General features: G+C 37.2%; 2 protein-coding genes across 2 annotated transcripts in view; both read right to left on the bottom strand.

The window, feature by feature from the left end:
- LOC104544220 (radial spoke head 10 homolog B2-like) overlaps positions 1 to 8,282 on the bottom strand; it is a gene marked incomplete at its 3' end in the record, with an annotated part of 9,525 nt that extends 1,243 nt beyond the window's left edge. Inside the window, exons 1-12 of the mRNA XM_010189034.1 lie at positions 8,026 to 8,282; positions 6,710 to 6,785; positions 6,403 to 6,471; positions 6,017 to 6,190; positions 4,892 to 4,977; positions 4,135 to 4,255; positions 3,117 to 3,293; positions 2,332 to 2,473; positions 1,725 to 1,846; positions 980 to 1,169; positions 135 to 246; positions 1 to 52 (exon numbers count right to left, since the gene is read on the bottom strand). The exon at positions 1 to 52 is cut by the window's left edge and continues 55 nt beyond it. Coding sequence (XP_010187336.1) covers positions 1 to 52; positions 135 to 246; positions 980 to 1,169; positions 1,725 to 1,846; positions 2,332 to 2,473; positions 3,117 to 3,293; positions 4,135 to 4,255; positions 4,892 to 4,977; positions 6,017 to 6,190; positions 6,403 to 6,471; positions 6,710 to 6,785; positions 8,026 to 8,282 — 1,578 coding nt within the window. The remainder of the gene's footprint in view (positions 53 to 134; positions 247 to 979; positions 1,170 to 1,724; positions 1,847 to 2,331; positions 2,474 to 3,116; positions 3,294 to 4,134; positions 4,256 to 4,891; positions 4,978 to 6,016; positions 6,191 to 6,402; positions 6,472 to 6,709; positions 6,786 to 8,025) is intronic.
- Positions 8,283 to 10,300: 2,018 nt separating this feature from the next.
- On the bottom strand, positions 10,301 to 22,619 carry LOC104544221 (mismatch repair endonuclease PMS2-like; the record flags this gene model as incomplete). Its single annotated transcript, XM_010189035.1, is given in 18 exon segments — positions 10,301 to 10,727; positions 11,094 to 11,263; positions 12,179 to 12,279; positions 12,757 to 12,854; positions 12,856 to 12,899; positions 12,902 to 12,924; positions 13,777 to 14,686; positions 15,746 to 15,898; positions 16,367 to 16,451; positions 16,729 to 16,828; positions 17,576 to 17,673; positions 19,050 to 19,168; positions 19,171 to 19,217; positions 19,505 to 19,506; positions 19,701 to 19,884; positions 20,610 to 20,712; positions 21,822 to 21,908; positions 22,480 to 22,619. Coding segments are annotated over 18 exon segments (2,608 nt in total), but the record flags the coding sequence as incomplete, so codon positions are not given.
- Between the last annotated feature and the right edge of the window lie 217 nt (positions 22,620 to 22,836).

Below are 22,836 nucleotides of genomic sequence, written 5' to 3' on the forward strand. Positions count from 1 at the left end.
ATTCCTGGACATCATTTCTAAGAAACATTTCTGCAGATAAAGACCTTTCTCTCTGCAGTTGAAACAAAAATACTCATCTGGGAAGATTCAAACTGATTACATCGAAATAAATTTCACTAAAAGATGAAACTTACTTGTGCTCTTCATGATAGATATGAAATGCTAGACGAATCAGGTAAGATAAAAATGTCCTGAACAATAAAGTCTCATGTGGACAATGTATCTCCTCAAGTGGTGTTTTATTGCCTAAAAAATTTGGAAAAATAAATCTCTATTGCTGTCATGTCCATTAAAATGCTTCTAGGCATACTGACTTGTCAGCCTTTCTTATCCTCTCCATCTCTACCTATCACAGTGTAACACCACTCCTGGAAAAATCAGATCAGACACAGCATCACTTCCAAACAAGCAGCTCAAGGGAGAACTGTTCACCTACAGCTGAATCTTATAAAATTCAGTCTTTCTAGAAATGCATCCACTCAGGACACAGAAATGAAGGGGGAAGGGAAGTTGGAGTTAAACCCTTCATATACCAGGGACACTGCAGTGCATCCCACTGCAGGTCTAAATGGAACTGATGGATTAACTGTCTCTCTGGAAGAAGAAAAACATACTACAAGCCAATCAAAACTTAAGAGCAGTGGGGAAAAAAAGGCAAAATATTTGTTCCTCCTCTTTCTCAGATCTCTTAAAATTGCATGTAATGTTACTAGCAAGACCAGGAGTGAATACAATTTTTTAACAGACAGCTCTTGAGAAATTGTAAAATTAAAATACCACTTAATTTTGTTTTTCTATCCTAAGTACCTGAAATGCCTGGAGAAGTGTTCATGCAACCACTAAGAACTCACAGACACAGAGGTACTCACTCAGGGCCACTTAACTACCAGAGCTGAGCTATCAGTAGAACTTACTACTAAACTTACAGCTTACTACTAAAATTCCTAGGTTCTAGACCCCGCCCAACAGAACCACAAACCGCTCAATATTCGATCCATTTCAGCAAGACTTATGTTCGAGTGATGAAACTGGCAGTCCTTCAGAAATCTCCAAAACTGGAGCTTAGTCATGAGGAAGGCGTTGTCAAAAGAATGATCACAGCCTAAGCCACTGTAGATGATGTAAATTCTTCTCAGTTCTGTAATATGCCTCAACACAGCAAATTCTACCTAAATAAAGCAGGGTATGTTTCAGCATCATCTCACAGCAAGTAGGGATCAGTCTGTATTAATCCTGTAACTGGGCATATAACGTTTTTGATCTTCTAACTTCAAAAAGCATACCCTTGGTTAAGTGCTCATGAGAGCATTACTCAATTGTAGTTATAATACATATTTTTTTGGCGACTGATAAAAACAAACTTGTGTCTGTCAGCAGACAAACCTCACAGTAGCTAAAGGTAACCGTTGAATGCCCTTCCAGATACATTAACACATTTTTTACTGGAAGCTCAGGAAGAAGCAATACTGTCTATTCATTCTTTTTGCTTTTCTGTTTTCATGGCCTTCAGATTTATAATAATTCCATTCTTTAATGGAGACACTTTTCATTGTGACATGGATGCAGAGGTTTGATTGTACCCACTGTTTAACTACTATTTTAAGTTACAAATAACTGTAAAAGTGTTATCCATATTTGAATATTTAATACAGACAAACCAGAAATAAAATTAAATTAAACACGCTGCAAGGGAAAGCAGAAAATATCAAACAGTAGACTCTTACTTGTTTTAGTTCTTCATTTCTCTCTTCCCTTGGCAACAAATCAAGTAGTGAAGATATATCCAACTCAATATTTGATCCCAGAATAGAAGTATTTTCTGAGCCATTAATGATTGTGGTATTTTCTACCATGCAAATAAAATAAATCAGAACAAACTAAAATGAAGTTAAAAATATACATACACACACAGAGGGAAAATAAAACATATATTGTTTCTTCTTATCCTACTGACTTGAATCTGAGAATAACAGATTTCTTTATAGTGAGGAATAGAGATTCCATAATCAACAGCATAACAACTGAAGAGTTATTTTGTCAAATGCAACCCCTGGTCAAAAGTAAATGCAGATATTACATAGGTTATGAAACTTTCAGACAACAGTGTTCCAAAAGCATTACAAGATGCAGTGAGCACGTCACTCACCTCAAAGCACCTTGCACAAGAAACAAGAAGCATGGGAGCAAAAGTCACTAATTATTAATTTAACTCCCATGTTTATCAAAGTTCTTTGAAGAAAGAGTCTGGCTCTTAACGTAAGTATTAACATTATAGTAAAAAGGAGTAATAAAATGTGAACTGAGTAGAATTTGTTTCCTTAAGCTGCTTACCAGTGCTAAAAGGACTTCCTGTGCAAATGGCATTCAGCTCTTTTGCATTCATTGCATCCCCTTGAAAAGCAGGATATTCTACTATATGATCATCTATGAACTCCCCTTCATAAACTTGACCATTTGTGAAGACAAGCTTGCCCTACAGTGAGATTAATTTGATTAATTTAAATCAAAGATCAGAAAAATAACTCTAATGCTCTCAACCAAATTTCCTTTTAAGAATCTTGGCTAAAATAAAGCAAAATAATTTTCCTACCGTCTTTTATAAAGTCATTTGTCATCTGTTTATTAAAGTACACTGCTAAGATGAAGAGTTGCCTATGTATCTGTTTGATTTTGCAAAGTACTTTGAGGATAAACATTTCCCCCTCCATACAGAAAGACCTGCTTGCAATCCTTAGTTTGCCACTCTGCTCACAGTTTTTTTAAAAAAACAGCCAGTCAGTGTGAGAACACCCCTGTGCAAGGATAGGCTGAAATCCATTAGCTCACAGTATAAGATGGAAGTACTGACCAAATACTGCAAAAATCAAGATGCACCTATTGCACTGAAAATCTCCACAGTACAATGTATTTCTTTATACACACAACACACATCTAACCAGAGTCAAATCTGTGGCTCAGTAACGTCCTTAGAAAGAGGCTTCTACTGCTTTCAGTGGACTCTGCCCTTTATGTTGGGATTCCTTCCACAATGCAAATTGAATGTAGTTTTCCATATAGAAAACTACAGATACACTATACATAGTCTCCTCTGGTGTGGTCTGCTTGTCAATTCTCACCTTGCCATGCTTCTTATTACAAACCCATTCGCCATCATACACTGCTCCACTGGCATATATGAACATCCCACGTCCATGCCGTTCCCCATTTACGAAGTCACCTCTGTATTCATTCCTTAAAGAATACTGAGACACAGGCATTCTCTTCAAAAACCACATGTGGGTGCCATATCCATGCTGAAAAAAATGTGTTTTAAAAAAAAAAAAAAGTTACCAGAAGAGCTACAATTGCTACAGGTCCAGACTTTTAAAAAGGAGAACCACCTAGGCACCTTCAAGAGACAGTGTTGGCAAATCTCTCAAATAAAAGCAGCCAGCTGATAGCTGCACTACTTCAAACAACCCACAGAGCTGTATTCTACAAAGCTGCATGGGAGAAGTGCTCAGAGGATACATCAAATCAACACATACTTGAGCAAACTCTACCAAGAGGACTCCTAAAGACATCCTTCCTGCCCAAATCCTTCTGCCTGTAGTGCTGAACAGCCAGCTGTGGAACTCCATGCCACAGAGACATGATGTCCCGGAAGCTCGAATCCTTGGGAATCTTATGTGGAATTAAAAGACAGAGGAAGCAGCTTTCTTTTTCCAATAGAATAATAAATGGGAGGAACAGAAAATGTCAGAAATCTTCTCCTTCCTTCATAAAACTCTTACAAAACAGAACCAAATGGTCTACACAGTAGCCAACTGCCACATATACTCACTGCTGAAGTCATATCTCAACCTGAGTGTAGCTACAAACATTTAACTTTTAAAACTTTTTGAATGAAAAAGGTTTCTATTTTCCATTAGAAAATTAAATTATGATTTTGTAAAGCTAAGTTGAAAGCTTTTTAAAAATCTGAATACTCCTAACATGAGAATCAACTTACAATAAGCAGTGTATTTTAGCTGTCTCAACTGGCAAAAAAATCATACAAAGGTCCTTCAATATTGCACAAAACACCCCATCTAGTTTTGCTAGAGTAAGGGACAGATGCTGAACTAAAGAGGTTGCTGGGGAAGCAAGGTATACCTGTATGCCATACACCCACTGTCCCACATACTCTTGATTAGCTGTCAACCATCTCATTCTTCCTTTTCCATGACGTAAATTTTTCTCCCACTGACCTTCATAGGTATTCCCAGACTTATAGCTGAAAGAAAACAATAAAAATTAATGACTCCTTCATACTAAAATCTGAGTGGATCTTGTGAAAGTAAGGCTTATGCAAAACCTCACTGCTAATAAATTTAGCATTTATTAATGATAAATATTAGCATTAATTTGATAGTTGGCTCATTGTGACATGGATGCAGAGGCTTGATTGTACTCACTGTTTACCTCCTATTTTGTTATGAATCACTGTAAAAATATTAGCCAGTTCTTTTTTTCCTGAGTTTCTCTCATGCCTAATAAAAATATTATTTTACACGTAATTCCATAAATAATCCAATTATTCATGAAAGCAGTTCCATCTGTTCAAATCAGTCAAGTTTAATTGTTTTTAAATGTTGAATTGTGGTTTAACAAAGCCGATTTTTTATTTTGTTTTTAGACTTTCTTTTGTGAGAATTATCAGTAGAAATATACCAACAGAAAAATGTAAGTTATAGAGGAGGTCCATTTTATTGTTATAAAGCACTTTGTACAATTATTTATTCCACTGCAGAAAGTACACACTGTTATGAAATGGTAGTATTTATATCCACTTGAATAAATAGGAGAAACTGTACAATAATACATGTAAAATAGAAAACATGAAGATAAGAACAAGTATTATCACATTTACCATCTTATTCCCCATCCTTCTTTGATGTTATTTACCCAGTCACCTGAATACCAAGAGGCATGTTCCTGGTCATAATAAACAGTACCCTGAAACAAACAGCACAGTCAATTAAAACACCTAAATGTTCATCTACACTAATAAAACACTGCATACAAATTATATAAACACAAGTAATCATTCTCTTAGTTGCTTTCAGTACAGTATCTTAAAGTGACTCTAAGTAAATGACAAGATCAAATGAAAAAGCAACCTCTTCTGATGACTATTAGTTAAGATCGTAAGAAAGGTCAAGTGTTCAAAAAAAAAAATCATACTACAGTACACCAAAGCCTACTATGTTTTTCAAACCACTTGGAAACACTTCCAGAGAGTTAACTTTGGCAACTTAATCACAGTGACCACTCTGAAGTGGATCAGGCTTCTGACTCACTCAGAATTCAACTTCCAGCACCAGCATTAATTTTTCACTGTCTGTCAGATAGCTTCCTCTGAGAACAACCTGGGTAGATTATTACACTGCTGAGCAACCAGAGCAGCCTCTGTGATTTTAGTGTCTCATTAGTGAAACAGATCTCAGAACCATATCATTAGAATGGATTTTCCTCACATGCTGAGCACACAAGACCCAGAAGAGTGTGTCTCCATCTGGATGCAAAAAATGGAGGTAGATAAAAGCACTACTTTGCCTTTAAAAAGTTGGGACTAGATGTTACTTACACTAGATAAAGCAGTCTTAATTGTAATTATCATACTTGGTGTGCTTAACACAGATCACTTTGTCATTACTGGGAAGCTAATTGCTCTGTCACTGTTATGTGGCTACTGAAGCAGTCAGTTTTGACTTTGTCATCATCTCCTTGGAGCAGTGTAAAGGACAAACCACATAATACACAAATTACTCCTTTAGGATACCGTTCATCCCTTCTACTACAAACAAGATCCCATCCCAATTGTTTTAATAAGCATTAATAATTTCAGACAAGATTCTTAGGAAAAACAAATCTCTACATAGCATAAGACCATGCAATGGCACAAAACATCTTTGCAAAACCTCTGCACGAGAGTGCTTGCTGTTCTAGAAGGTAGCCACCCACAACCACGTTCTCATTTGGTGTTCTTACTTACCTTTCCATGTTTTTTGCCTTTACACCAATAGCCAATGTAAGAAACAGGACAAGTACCACTCCTGAAATATCCAAATCCGTGCCTAACGCCATTCTCGATTGAACCTTCATAAATACTGCCATCGTTCCATGTATAACGGCCATTAAACATCTGCACATTCTTAACAAATGTTCCCTAAAAGATTAAATTACAACATTTTAAAAACCAAGACCTACTGTGTCCTAACTATCCTGGAGAATTTGTGCTTGTGATTGAAATCACTGTCATTGTTCTGCAGTTGCCGTCCGTACTGTACTAATTACCTACTGCAACTTATCTACTTTCCTTGAACTTGCACATCTAATCAGCTGTAATTGTGTCCAGTTACAAGTTAAATTGCACTTTACCTCGAACTTCACTCCATCAGCCCAAGTGTAAGTCCCTTGTCCATGCATAAGCCCTTCAGAAAAGATGCCCTTCAAAACAGAGAGAACAGCATCATTTGCAAATTTATTCTTACTACAGTGACTGTAAAATTTCAAAATAATGGCATATTAATTCTCTTCCAACTTCAAATAAAGTTTTAATGCCAGAAACCAACAGAGCTTTCAATGCTTACACATTCCAAGTGCTCAGTTCACATTAACACAAACAGCCAGCCTGTTCTTAAGAACTTGATTCACTACCACCTTTTTTTTTAATTTATACACTCACCTTATATGTATTTCCCCCCTCAAAATACGCAATGCCTTCACCCTCAAACAATCCATGGACTTTTTCACCTTCATAACTACAAGGAAAACAAACTAAAGATGAAAATTTCAAGTCACTGCCAGTAGACCTAAATCAGAACAGACATATCACAGAATCACAGAATGTTAGGAGGTGGAAGGGACCTCAAAAGATCATCCAGTCCAACCCCCCTGCCAGAGCGGGATCACTCAGACCAGGTCACACAGGAACGTGTCCAGGTGGGTTTTGAATGTCTCCAGAGAAGGAGACTCCACAACCTCTCTGGGCAGCCTGGGCCATGGTCTGTAACCCTTACAGTAAAAAAGTTTTTCCTTATGTTCACATGGAACCTCCTATGCTCCAGCTTGCACCCATTGCCCCTTGTCCTGTCATTGGACATCACTGAGAAGAGCCTGGCTCCTTCCTCCTGACACTCGCCCTTCACATATTTATAAACATTATTGAGGTCACCCCTCAGTCTCCTCCTCTCCAAGCTAAAGAGACCCAGCTCCCTCAGCCGCTCCTCAGAAGGGAGATGCTGGAGCAACTCCTTCCATCATCTTTGTGGCTCTGCGCTGGACTCTTTCAAGCAATTCCCTGTCCTTCTTGAACTGAGGGACCAGAACTGAACACAATATTCCAGATGCGGAAATGAACTTTGATTTACCATGGTCTACACACAAGACCTTGTTGCACCTTGTGTAGAAAAATGAGCTACAACAAAATTTCCATTTGCACCTTCCTTGTAATATTTCATGTAATTGTTGTGTTGCCTCAGACCCATATTTCTTTCAATTAAGTAAACAAAATACATTGGTAGCATTTACTAGTTTACAACCAGGCAACTTGGTCACTATGTGAAACACTACATTTAGTGCCCTTGAACTACCAAAGGATTTGGTTAACGTTGCCATTCATTCACCCATTTCCTCAGTTTAGGATATTCTTAAGCGATATGTGTATCCCTAAATATTAAAAGGCTGGAACAGCTGAACATTAGATGATACAGCTACACTTTCTTCACCAACTGTCTGTATACTTAGACAAAACTCACCCTAGGTGAACAAGCTAAATAAATGAGGCTTTTGGCAAGCTGAGAGCACCAGCAACACTCTAGGATGCAAGAAGACAGCAGAACTTCACAGGTTTCAGTCTTGTAAGCTATCACGGCTACAAGGCCAGAATAATCTGATTCACTGCCTCAAACCAAGTCAGATCTGTGTTTGTATGATAGTGGGTACACCAGACATACTTAAATGAGAAATCCTGTCTTCACTGATGTATATTTGTAAGCATACCTTTTTACAATAAGTTGAGTAAGAAGAGGCTCCTCGTGGTATTGAGGAACATCTTGCACTGGAGGTTCCTCTACTACTTCCTCTGGTTCTTTATCCAATAACACTGGGTTTGCCTGTGTTTCTTCCACTCCATTCACTAAGATCTGCAAATCTGTCAGTTTTGTTGAACTACTCTCAACTGTAGTATCTTGTACAACAATAGAAGGACGTGAAGATTTTTCTATCATCTTGCCATCTTTCTTCTCATCCTTTGCCATAACTACTGAATTGTCTCAATGCGTATTTTCCTTCTGAACATCTACTTATATTAAGCTTTTTCTCCTATAATCTATTTGATTAAAAAAAAGACAACAAAAACAACAGATAACCACATTAAAAATCATCAGTCTTTTCTTAATTATTAGGCATGTGTGTATTTTTAAGTTATTTCTGTAGTAACAAATCCTCAAGGCAGTGGTTTCAGCCTGTGGCAGGCAGACCGCAGGGCTAACAGGAAGCAATGTCTGTGAATTACCTCTAAGAAGTCCATCAAAACCACCATGACTGAAGTGGTGTCAGTAGACTTACTTTTGCTACACGGATGCCTCCATCTTTACTAGGAGATTTTTAGGTGTCTAGATTTAATCATGGGTAAAAATTGAAAACCATTTCTCTATGATACGAGTATGGCAAGTTTCTTGGAAGTTACAGTTGCACTAGTATTACTGATTCAACTTGCTTTCAAAGTTAGGAGTGGCAGATGGAACCACAACATAGAATAGCTAATACAAATAAAGTTATTTTGCCAGTTAAGAGCTACTTGAAGGTTACAGGACCGCTTGAACAGCAGCAATCACAACTCCTCCTCATTTCACAGACTGATCACCACTGCTTCGTAATGCAACATGAATCGAAATCGCATGCTGCAGTGGCGAGGACTGACAAGAACAGCCTCAAACAGCCGCCATGTTCTCACCGCGGCCCGCTTCCAGCCAGCGCCTCGTTCCACTTGGGCAATTACAGAATCGGCTCCATTGCACGAACGGCCTGAGTGGGAGAGCGAGGGCTGGCGAGGGCAGCCGGGTGCTGGAAGCCCTTCCCGCCCGCAGCACCGCTCCGCCGGCCCCAGAACCCCGCTGCCCACTGCCGCCGCCCCGCACCGCCCAACCTTCCCGCGCAGCCGCAGTACGGTAATGGCTGCCGTCACCATAGCAGCAGCCCGGCGGCACCCAGCTGGTCCCCGCCAGGGACCGCGCTCTCCCCGCAGGCCGGCGTGGCACAGCCCCACCGGCGGTAAACCCACCGAGGATACACCCCACCGGGTGTCCCGTCCGCCGTGCTGGGCAGGCGCATCGTCCCACGCCTCGTTCAGGGGAGCGAACCCACCCTTGCCCCGTGGAGGACAGCGCGTCCCGGACGGGCCTGTGCTTGTCCTGACCTTAGGCCAGGAGCTCGCTTTCGCGTTACACAGAGAAACTGCCCTCGCTGGGTTCGTTTTACTACAGAGAAACCCGGATGGAGAATACCGGTTAGCAAAGGTTGCACATGGTCCACGCAGAACACAATTTATTGATGGTACTTGGCCTGTTCACACTCTTACGGTGTGACAAGGCATGTGTAACTCCTGCCAGAGCCCACATCAGCCAGGGTTTGGAGAAAGGGCCGGGGCTGCTTTGGGCATCAGAGCCAGAGCAGCAGCAGCACAGCTGCACCACTCCCCAAGCAGTAAACGGAGGTGCTAAGGAAGAGACATTCATAAATACAAAGATTTCTTAGGTCAAATCTTGGTCCTACAGAAATGGAAGAGCTTAGCTATTCGTTTTAATGGATTTGTGATTCAAAAAGACAATTTTCTGACTATTCTGATTCTACTGAGATAGAATTTGGACTGACCTGATCGGCAGTGCCTGATGAGACAGATTTTTTCCATTCATTCTGAGAAAAGGAATTCCTGTTCTTAAAAGAATAAAAAATAAAAAAAATTGGGAATACGGATGGGAACCATGCTAATTGAAAGTAAATATGGCAGATGAATTGTTCTATTCTAGCCTTAAACACAGATGCCATTAACTTAATAATTAAATGCAATGTTAATGCTTCAAGTAGTTACGCAACGAAACCCAGCTTTAGTATAAGAAAACTTTGTATAATTTAAATTTTCTTTAAAATTATCATATACAGGATGTATAAACAGAAAGTTAATGTTTGTTTTGTCACATTACTAGAGACTTAAATTCACATTCCACTGAATTTTGAGAGCATATTTGCTAAAAATGAGGTTCACCTACTCTTGATCTTTATATATAAACATTAAAATTTATTTTTTTAAAGTCTTGATTGCAAAAGTAAGTAATACGCACAGTAAATCACAATAAATGTTATTTACACAAGAATTACAGTATGCTGATAGTGTTGACTTGACAGGAATAACAATGAAACCCTGCAGGATGTTTTTAAGCATTAATGTCTTCAAATTTGAAGATGGGCTAAAATTTTTTTACTCAAAATAGAAGTCACGATAAAAGCTCAAAATATTGCCAAGAATTAAAAATCAAAACTGTTAATAAGCAGAAACTGCCTTATTCTGATGAAATCAAGTCTAAACTGACTACGTGTCTCATGGTAGGCCTTCCATGGGGGCAGTTCCAGGGATGCTCAATCTCACCCATATGGGTGATCAGTTTTCTCATTTCCTGCACGTTCAGTGCAGTTCCAATCATCACCTGCAAGTAAAGGCAAAAAACCCAATTACTATTTTCTTTCCATATTGACAATTAACACAGATAAGAACAGAAGTTTGGCTGCTAGAGCAAAGAAATACTGTGCAAAGCATTAAAAGGAGAAAGACCTACAAGATGATGGTAAGACAAAACATGGCTAAGTATGTTCGTTAGTATACTAGTTTGAAACAAAATTAAAAACTATCAGAAATTTTTCCCAAGCAACAATAGACAAAACTACAAGGAACAACAAAAAAGAGTATTAGCTGTTTACACTTGACAGTAAATTAACTTCCCTTGCAATATATAGAGATACACAATAGAAAATACTGTATTTTTTTGAAAACAAACATCAAGTGTGGTACTTACAGACTTTCTGCAAGCCCGAGAAGCAAACATCTGTCTGACCCTGGAGGGCCTACACATGACTCCAGGGCAGTCACTTAACATGAAGATCAGCTCGTCTATGTCTTGTGGACCAAAAGTCCAGTTTTTGCTTGTTGGCAATGATACTAATTTAACTCTTTGAGTTACAGGAGCTGAAAGATTTGCAATAATTAATAAAAAAACAAAGCACTACAGGAAATTACTTTTTCTTGAGAGAAAAATTGAGAAACTACTTTGATACATTAATAAGATATGATCTGCATATATACTAAGGTTTAAATTTAGTCTTTTGATGGATGTTATTAGCTAAGCAACATGGTAACTATGGCAGATATCCTTTTAATATTAACAAAAAACTTCCTTGCACACTTAGTAGCAGATAGATCTCATTTTTGGCAATCCTTTCAATTTCTAAAACTAAATTGTTCATTATGCTATTTTGAGGTTATATGACCACAAAATAATTAAGGATTTTTGTTGGCAGGAGATTGATAATCAATAGCATTTTAGGCAAAAGCTGGAGATTCTGGAACAAAGAATATAGAAAAAGTCTGTAGTGACTTCTAAAATATCTAAGTGTTAACGTACAACACTTTCATTGTTCTTGCTGTATAAGGAAAATAGTAAGGAAGTTGCAGGTGATGCAGTTTGCTCGAAAGCACACAGCAGGTCAATACCAAACCAAAGAACATTATTTATCAATATCATCTATTAATTTAAAGTTACTTAGATTTATCGTTAGCCTGCATCTAACCCTGCTAGGACCTGCAAGCGTACCACTATAAGAATTTTTATGTAATAAATCCAGAAAACACACACCCAATCCCACAGTCAAACAGTGACTCCAAAGAGCCTTCAGAAACTTCTATAAAAAGCCAGTGAGATAAATACTCCACAACGTTAAATGTGCAAACAGACCACAAAATTGTAAGTCTTAAAAATGAAATCATATACTATAATGTATATTATTTCAAATTTTCTGATAAATTCCAAAAGATATTTTTACAAAATAAATTACATTAAATCATTGAACTCTTTTGCTTCCAGTAATTCTGGCCCAAACTCACCATTTTCATTTATGACAAAATCAAACCCATTTTTTCTGAATATTTCCAGATTTTCAATCAATACAGTTTCATTTACTGCTGTCAAATTGAGATTTTGAGGCCTGAAAGAGACAGAAAAATGTGGTATTGCACAGGTACATAGTTCAGACCACTTATGACAAGTTTCAGAAGCAATCTAGAGATACTGATACAGAGCTCTATTATAACATTTCACTTTGCTTTATTAAAAAAAAAATCTCATTACTGAAGAGATCAATTCCAAGTGTTACTCAGCAAAGTTAAGTCAGTTGGGCAGCACCACCTGTGTCACAACAGCAGTCTCCAGGATCCTCACTGTATGACCATGCTGACCAAACCGGGGGTTGCCACAGTGAAATATCTGACCACTGACTTGCTGCATCTGTGGAATTTATTTTTCGTGTGAACACTGACTCTTTGAAACACGGAATATAAAACAAACTTTTGTCTTAAGTATTTCTGAATGTGTGAAATGCTACATAAATATAATCACAGATATCCTTCTGAAACACTGAATTAAACGTTAAAAATATTAGTATTAGAACACTGAAAATACTCACACTATCAGCTTCTGACCTTGAAGAATCGTGTGCTGCTGTAACATCTCAAAGTTGTATTTCTCATCAGTAGCATGTTGGTCAATTATGAAAAGATCAGAATTCAACTTTGCTATTATAAACCCTAAATTGAACTGGCCAATGATTTCCATTTTTGCAAACATTTCTTTACTGTATATAGAAAATATAAACAGATTATAAATTACACCTCATCAGTTATGTTAGGCTGTAAAACTTAAAAACACATATTTCTCCTCTGCAGCGCACACTTTACATTTAAAACAAACAAATCTCATTTAAGCAGAATACGAATATGAAGAAGTACAGTTATCTGGTATCTGCCACTGACTGACGAGGCCATTTCTGGTAGAACACAAAACCCACCATTGAGACAGGACTCATTCAGGTTTCTCCCATTTTAAATACAGCCACTGGTGATAATAAAATTAGAAGTGGGTAGCATGGCAGTAGTCCAAGGGAACAACACTGAAGGCAGCATCACAGTTTCGAAGTAAGGCAGCTGACATATGTGCCACCTTTTCACAATTACCTTTTCCTAACATTTATTTCTGTAATCCAAAATTAATGAATCATACACTTTTACTGTCCAGTAAACACCTGAATGTAACTTATTTTCACTGCCATGTCTCACCAAATTTCAAATGAAGGAGAAATATGAGTTATGGATTCTTTTCAGAGTGTTTGTATCTGCCATTAAATTTGGTGTTTCTCTGACTGACTCTTGCAAATTACAAGTCTGAACTAAACCAAATCTGTGATGTTTGTGGTCTTCTTTTTAGTGTCTATTTCCACATTCCATTTGCACTTAGTTCAAACAGCTGCTCTGCCACATAAAATGACTTGTCAAATGGACATTTTCATAGCGTAAATTAGATAAAACATATATCCAAAACTGACGGGCAGATGTAAGTCTCCTGCCCACTCCCCCAAGTTTCTTTAACTATTTTTCTTTAACTATTTTTACTAATTGATGAATACAGTATGTTAAGAAGGTGAAAATACCTGATCTCTTTTCTTAATTCATCTTCTGCTACTTTATTTTCTCCAGGACTAATTTTTGCTTTAAATCTTCTGTAATTTTGTTTTCCTGTACTTTTCTGTTGTTGCTGTATTATCTTTTTTACCTTTTCTGCTAAAACCTTCATAGAGAATTCAAGTGGCACAGTTTTCTTTTTAACTTCCACCAGCACATCAACACTTGGCATATAGTTCCTAGTATTCTTCACTTCAGGACATTTATCTGCCTTGAAGTCACCTCCTTCACTTTTAAAGCTTCTTCTTTTAAAGCACTTTATCCTTGGGAAAGAACTACTGGCTTCTTGAAATAACTTATTTTGATTAGTCCAATCATTCACTTGGTTTAACTTACGTTCAGTGCCCAAGATCTGAACATCATATTCCAAGGATTTTTCACTACATGCAACAGTTTTAAGATGTTCATTTTGAAGTTGTTCTTCTGAGCTACAGAATTTGTCTTCAGGAGGATTAATTACACTTTCACTATTGACACAGCTCCCAGCTTCTGGTGTACTACATCCGACATCTGACTCAGAAGTGCTACAGAATCCAGAATCTGCATTATCTTCTGATTTTCTCAGATATTTCCTTGGAAATGACATCTTTGAGTCCATCTTTAGAAAACTCTCAGATTTCTTACTCAAGACAGCCTTTTGAGCCTTTACAGTACTCAAAGTGGTATCAAGTGACATTTGTCTAGGGGAGCTGTGCTGCTGTTTTACCTTTTTAGGGCTTTGGAAATTACTTTCTGTCATTTGATGGAGAGAGAACGACTCCCTTAATCTGGCAAGAGTCATTCTTTGTCCTTCACCACTTGGATTTTCAGTTTCAGAGTCAGACAGCATTTCCACCTGAGGCTTTTCTGTCTCTTCAGGAAGAGTCTTCTTCAAGTTACCTAATAAAACCAGAATAAAGAATACGTCAAGATTCTAAGTTAGCTGGAAACATTAATTAAATTATGTGCTTTAGTAAACAGAATGAAAAGAGAGGGAGAAAAACAGCAAACTCCTCAGAGGAGCTCTTAAGCTTCAGACAGTGACTGAGTATAGGGCTGAAATGCATTAGTATCCAACAGAAAAGCAGTTACATCTTTAAGAAACATAATGGTACTTGTGTCAGTGAATTCATAATATCTTTTTAAACTGGAATAGCAGTCACTCCAATCAGCACATTTATTTATATTATCAAAAGAGTTTAATGACTGAGTGACCATGAAAAGTGTATTGCTCATGCACTTTAATGGTCACTATAAAAGTCCATTGGCAAGGTCTTAAGGAGCTGGCACAATAAATACTTGTAGTATATGTGATTTGTAGATTATTACAGGACTTCAGCCTTGCAGACTGACAGTCTGACATGTATCTTACTAAAGATTATTTTAAAGTAACAGTAAGAATCAAGCTAAAACTGATTCTACATGACAATAAAAAAGGAAATCAGAAGGGGTTCTGTTGAAAGAAATGAGGAGGATGAGGTGGTGTTAACACAGAAAAGCAATTTTGAAATTTGAGAATCAGCAATTTCTGTAGTTATCATAAAAGAATCAAAAGTTCAAAATCCTAAATTTCGGATTTTATTTATGAGACCTTAACTGTTCTTTCTCAAGGAAATTTCAATAAAGGAAACAGATCTCTTCCAATATCTTAGGAGAAACCTTTTTCAAGCATTATCAATTTTGTGATATTTTTTCCCCATAAAGCTGACTGTAAATAACTTAATAACTTAAGGTCCTCCTTTATTATCTGATGTTGATAACAATCTTTCAATGTAAGCAATACATGAAAGATCTGCACTCAAAGGTATATCAATTAACAGCCAGACTTTTAAAAAATTTCTTCTCTGGGCTTTTTAAAACCCATTATTCTATTTCCAATTCTCTACCATATATCATTGTCCTGATTTAGCAGCTAAAGCATGACAATCATACACAAAATGTTCACACTTTGTCTCCTACCTGCAATGTCCAGAAGTTTCTGATTGACATTCAGTTTGTTAACATCACTATCAAACATCTCTGTCAGAGACGTTTTTAAAATTGCTAATAAAAGCTTTTCCTCCTGAAGTAAAATCTGCCTTTTGTCTGGAGTTACATTGATGTCAACACACTCTAAAGAAAAATAAAAACAACCACATTATAAATGAAAAATAATAAAACCCTCCACCCTTGGATCAAAGTTTTCTGCCCTTTCACCCTCCATTTTTATTTCACAGGATTAAAACCAAAGCCACAGTTAATATTCACAGTATGTCTGCAAATTAAGCTTTTATCTTTCTCAGCATTCCAGCAAACAAAACAATAACAAGATATGAGGTTTTTTTTGTATTTAAGCTAACCACAAGATGGCCTTTTTCTCATTACTTGAGATAAGTTACTTTTGCGTACAGAAAGAGTGGAGAGGGAAAGAAGTGGAGCTACAGCTAGATGCCATCTCTCCCTCACCAACTCAAGATCAAGAAAATCACCACAGTGTCAGAAGTTACAATAAAAGTTACAATATTCTCTAAATAGATACAATTTATTCATCATTGAAGTTATAGTATTTACAGAAATTACTCAAAATTATTCATAACTTACCAGAAACTACACAAATGTTAAGGACAACAAATGGATACTGGTGTTTATTGTAAAAGTGATAAACTTCATTCACAAGCTTGACAACCTGAAGAGAAGGTGAAAAAACAATGAATGTCAAGCCTACCATATTCTATTTCCCACTAGTATGTGTTATTAACCCCCTTCAAAACAATAAATATACTAAATCGTATCTTGTATGACTGAACTTTTGTTCACACCAATAGACACAATGAAGACAAAATCCTGAGAAACAGGAACTTGCAGCATCAAGCCACAAATATACATGCCAGCTACTAACCCAGTGGTTTTCAGAGAATGTTGAACAAGTTAGCCCTGGTGATGTTAGAAATATAAAACCTCACCTTTGCCGGATCACATGGACGTTGGTTGATAAAGAAAAACTGTCTGTCCGTTGTACTCCTTCCAACACCATGATCACAACGAGAAATGAAGCCTGTAATACTGTTGAATAATAATAACGTAATGGTAAGGTAAAATGGAGAAGCAAAGCAAAATAAGTTTTTCTGACTCTAAGCATATTTAATGAAAGAGTACTTTATAAGGGGCTAAAAGAAACACTACTACACAGCATCATTAAATACGTTCTTCGTATGACAATGGCTAGATGTTCAGCTCCAAAAGGCGGAGAATTGAAAAAGTAGCTCACTGTTTTCAAAAGAAGTAGCATTTGTAATTTTTCTATGCTGAAAGCAGAAGAATGGTCAGTTATGAACTGTTATTGATCAAATATTGATGCATATATTTGCTGATTTCATGTATAGTGAGACATAAAAAAGTACACTTTAAGAAAGTAAAGTCTAATTTACTTACACAAACTGATTCACATTCATCTTGTACCTTTTCTCACTAATGCTACTGAAGAAATACAGGTAAACAACAGATACAATTCACCCATCCAATTACTCAGAGCATTAGCAAAGGTAACAGTCACCAGAAGATTACAGTAATACATAACTAAGTAGGAAACAAGGAATAGTAGTGTTGCTCTTTCCACTCATCTGACTATCAACATCTGAATTAACTTTTTAAATCAAGTGAAAGTCTTTCCCAAACTGTACTCTAATATCCACTGTTCTGTTCCTAGTTATTTTTAATACTATTAACTACTACTTTTTTATTATTTTTATTTTCTATTTTGAGTTATGGTGAAATGCCACTGGCAACAGTGGTTTGTCTTTTTCTAATTACCTGTAAAGATTCTGTGGCACGTCAGTAGCATTGAGTCCATATTCTTCACAAACAGCTTCCTTGGGAGGTAGCTGAACAAAAGGAATGAGGCTCTGCAACTGAAAGGAAGGAGGAAAAAAAAAAGAAGTGAAACATTAAACAGGTATAGATTTTTTTCCTTCTATTCTACTGTTATTTATTAGCCTTAAAATCTATTTGATAGAATGGTGGGGGTTTTTTTTGAGTTGGTTGACTAAGTCAAATACTTAAAATATTCAAACCTACTAGAAGACAGTGGCACTGCTTCCTGAGAAACAGAAACAATGCCTTACTGAACAGCTGTTTTCATCCTTTGATATCACTACTTTTGCCTTAATTATTTCACACCCCCTTACTTTAACATGTACACAGACAGAACAAGAAAATTATTGACTCGGTTTGGACTCTCCAGTTACATACATATGACTGAATCAGGTTTGATGCAAAAACAAAAGGCAAGAAGAGTAACACAAGTTACTTTTGAAAAGACGCGTTATTTAAGTCACAAGCTGCCTAAGTACAGATAAGTTTACTACAAACATTCTCCTAGTCACACCCCTATTACTTTTCTGTCATTAGTGCACTTTCTACTGGTTTTACATTTAAGTTCTTAATATTGTATAAACAGGCTACAAGCCATTCATTCTCTTCAGGTAACACTGAATTTTCAGCTATGCTTGTTGCTGTCTGGCAAGACACAGTTATGTCTTTAATCTCATCTTTCAGCCACAGTTTGGACAGGCTTTGAAATCTCTACGTAGGCTCTGTGAAGGAAGGAAGGGCTTATCAACAACCAGCAGCTATCAACCACTCAATATTCCTGATGATTGCAATATACAGTTGTAGGAGGGGTGCTTTTATGCTTTTCTCATCTGTGCTTTCTTCTAGAGGACAACAGTTATTTTTATAGCTATTATTTAGAAAGCATCAGTCCACACCTCTACAAGGGCTGACTGCAAACCCATGCAAAGGTTAACCAGAATACTAAGGAAACTTAATTTCACAGGAAGAGGTTGCAAAACCTAGAAACATCTCAGTTTTCTGTTCCCCAATTGAGATTTTCACATCATACCATTTTTAGCATTTTTTTAAATTCCTTGTTCTTGTGACACACAAAGCTCAGTGCCCATCCTGTTTTTTCAAAAGCATAAACTTTCAGAGGCTTACTGGCACAACAGCTCATAAAACTGGCTTCAGAGAGATATTAAGCAGTAACTCTATCTCCTCAATCACTTCTCTTCCATCAGAACATCTTTAAGCAGATTTAGAAACTTCAAGGAAATCCATGCAGGCTGCACTATTTCTCCTTTTTCAACCTGTAGGGTGTGCTAGAAATCAACACATGCTCCATCCTCTTACGGTTTTTAAAGGTTTCCTAAATCCCCTCTATTTATTAGGTATTAAGAACCTCTCTGTACAGCTATATGATCCCTCTTTTCAGTAATAAAAGTAATACCTGTTTTTGCCCAAATACTGCTCCAATGTTTTCCTTTAAACTAGGACTTCCAGTAGTGGATACCACAGGAGTTTTTTTCCCTTGGCCAACTTGATTAGTGCAGTTAATCCTCACTCCTTTTGAAACAATACAGTATGCCTGCAATACCTGGACCATTCTTGTATATTCCTTTTCAAGAAAAAAGAAAATCTGCATTTATATGAAATCCTTTTAAAACCAAAAATGTATAAACAAAACATTCAATATTTGCAGGTAACACAAAAGGGGGTGACTTATTTTTTTAATCTTTACAAACTAAACTTAAAAATATATACGTTCAAAATAGTGTATTTAAAAACAAATAGCATGTTTAGAAGATTGATATTTAGTCATAACGCAACAGTCCCTGATCTTAAAATACACAAAAGTGATAATGATTTTGTTTCTATTAGAAGTCTGAAAATTTGAGAATGTACCTCTAAAACCAATCATTGCAAAACAGAAGAGGAAAGCACACAGGAAGACTGGTTTCATATTTGATGAAGACAGAAGACAGGCATGAACTACTCTGATATAATCGACATATTCTACAGAGAACTGAATATCATTCAGCAGTGAATACATTCTGGGGTATGACACTTCTTTGAATTAATAATTTCTGATCCAACCTACCTTTTTAATGTTTCTTTGAAATTCCTTATGCCGCACTGGCAAAGTATAAAATAACTGCTGTATGTTAACAGTCGTTCCTTGTTGTCGTGGAAAAGGAGTTTTCTGAGTAATTTTACCGTTGTGATCAAATACCAAACGAGTCCCAACCTTTGCAGACTTATGACAGGTAAAAATGGTAACATCACTGATGGAGGGAAAGAACTCACTGAGCACTGTATTTTCTTATCCATTCCACACAACTTAATCAGGCATTGAAACTACACCAGTACGGTTCATTTAATTCAGAGTAACTCTTCACCACAAACAACTAAAATCATACTCGAAGAGTAATGTAACATATTTCTAGCTACAACATAAACATTTTTATTTGCATCCCTTTCATTCTTCTCCTATAAAATGCAACATTAATGTCTGGTTTTGTTGGATGCCACATTCCTCCATACATAACAGCAGAATATTCTTGATGCACTCAACTGTGTACAAAAGGTGTGCTAGTTCAAATGTATTGTTTGTCTGGGAAGTTTAAATACAGTTTTAATGAGTTACAGCCTAGCAAACACAGCACTTAGATATTCTAGTGCTTTACATCAGAAGATCAAACACTTAGGCAAGCGCACCGTTCCATTCTGCAAAGATTTGCACACTTAAGTAATGCTAAATCTGGTACATAAAAGGACCAATCAGGTGCTCAGAATCACAGAATAATTTCAGATGCTTAGACTCATACAATAATTTTGGTTGGACAAGACTCAGGATGTCATGCAACCTACTTCTCAAAATTGACCTAACAATAAGGAACTGGAAGTTTCCAAAGCTTTATTTTATCAATAATCGTAAACTGAAAAGTTGGCTTCAGTTATTTTTGTGCATATAGTAACTTTCTACTAATAAGAAGTTTAATATAAATACCTTAATGCACACAGTGAACTCAGAGCTTCACCTCGAAACCCAAATGTTTCAACGTGTGTTAGATCAGAAAAGTCTTGTATCTTTGATGTATAATGTTTCAGAGCTGGAAAAATATATTTAAAATACATATATTTTACTTCAAAAAGACATTGGTTTATGCAAGTAGATTTTTTAGCAAGAATCTAAAAAACTTCTGTTTTACTCGTATTTTACATAATTATCAGAGACAAAATAATTAAATACTTAATGTTTCCTTTCCCCTTTTCCTATAAGGAAGATCTCTTTAAAATCCTCAGCTACATTTGTTATTCCATTCTTACATTCAAAGTTCATACAGCATTATTGGTATATGCATTACAAGGTGCCTCAGAGCAGAACCTGCCTCTGCTACTGATGTACACATCACAGATTTTGCCCTGCAAGCCACTGCAGTGCCAAGCTGTGCACGGTATATAGTGGATGTAAGCCTATTCCACCACAGCTGAGGAGGGCTCAGTCTACACAATCAGGGCAGCACTAGTCCCCAGGTAACAAACTGAGGTAGTTAGTAGCAGCATCCCTGAACTTTCACTGTCCTGTAACAGCAGGAGAAAGAATTTCTGATGTACCATATACATACTGTGGACACACAAAGATACTGTGTAATAACTTACAGTGAAAGAGATCCCTAGTCATTATAATATAAAAAAAAAAGTGCAAGTATTTCTGTTGCACTGGCTAGTTACATTTGTCATATAGTATTGCTTCTGTTTCCATTCTGTGTGATTTAAAGCTATTGAAAGGAAAATCTGACAGTCAGGTGCATAATGTCAGTTCAATTCCAGCAAATATTCAAGTTTATAATTCATCACTCAGAAGCAGTCACTTTCACAAGCCTCAAGTCCTTCAACAGTGACTGCTGACTCAACATGAATGAATCTAAATTAACATTCATATGACTTTCTTTTCTGTAATTATTTCTGTTCTGTGTTCCACTTAAACAAGCAATCAGACCAAGGACTACTTCTGAGCTACAAGAACTATAACCACAATAGCACTACAGAAGCCCAGTGTACTTTCGCCCATCTTGCAGGTCACGCATGCATTATGTAAAAGCCAGGGATCTGTTAAAAACTATTAAACTTAGGAAATCTGCTTTTAAAAAGTAGCATTGTCCTTGAAAATATGCTTTCAAAATGTCCAAATATAAATTATGAAAAAGGTTTAACTTACTCAAGCCTTCAAAGTTTTCCTCTTCCACTCCGCCTCCGTTATCTGAAACCTCTATCAGTTCTGCTCCATGATCTTTAAGTTTTATATCTGCAAAATTCAGAAATAAATTTTGAAAGTATTTTAATTTTTTATGTTCATACACAGTATTTTGTACTTGAAGTAACTTTAGCAGATAACAATTTTCCATGTTAAATTTGAACAACCAAAAAATCCTCATACCTGTCAAAAGTGAGGGCAATCTAATGCAGACCAGCCTGCAGTTGCAGATAGTTCAACTTCATTGGACTTTTGCCTGAACAGAAGTTTTCCCAGTTATAGCAGCTGCCATCCTGGCAGCCCTGGAAATTGCAACCCTGCCTTAACTGTCTGCTAGCTTGAGGCCAGTGGCTAGCAGAGACTAATCACCACTGCTGTACAGGCCACATACCTTACCTAGTAGCAAAAATGGCTACAAATAAAATAACACAAGACAAAAGCCCAGCTGGAGCCTGAGAATAAAAATACTTTATTTATCCATGGTGTTAGAAACACATTTTGCCCAAATAGAAAGTATTTGCACAGATTTCACAGAGTCCCAGAATGGTCAGGGTTGGAAGGAGTCACTCAGTTTTGAGGGGAAAAAAAGCACTTTAGAAGTCTATGATTAAAAGAAGGTTACCAATGTTGGTAGCTCCAGCATCCAGGCTGTTTTCCACCAACTCTTTCACGGCAGTGCCAAGATTCAGCACTACTTGTCCTGAACAGATCCGATGAACGGACTTACGGTCGATGGGCTTGATGGCTTTGGCAGGCTCCAGGCTTGAAAGAGAAGGAGGACAGGAAAAAACATGGCAGCGTAAAGCAGGTGATGAAGCACCTGCAACCAGCACCCAAAGGGCGAGACAGAGGGTGGAACGCCCACACCCAGATGGTCGCATCCAAATGCAAAGCACTAGAGAAGCCCCACGGGCTTCCCCGGGCAAGTCGGAAGGGGAGGTGGGAACGGGGAAACCAACGGCACTGAGGCCACAGCCGC

Source organism: Mesitornis unicolor, unplaced genomic scaffold (genome assembly GCF_000695765.1).
Source record: "Mesitornis unicolor isolate BGI_N332 unplaced genomic scaffold, ASM69576v1 scaffold45357, whole genome shotgun sequence".
NCBI lineage: Eukaryota > Metazoa > Chordata > Aves > Mesitornithiformes > Mesitornithidae > Mesitornis > Mesitornis unicolor.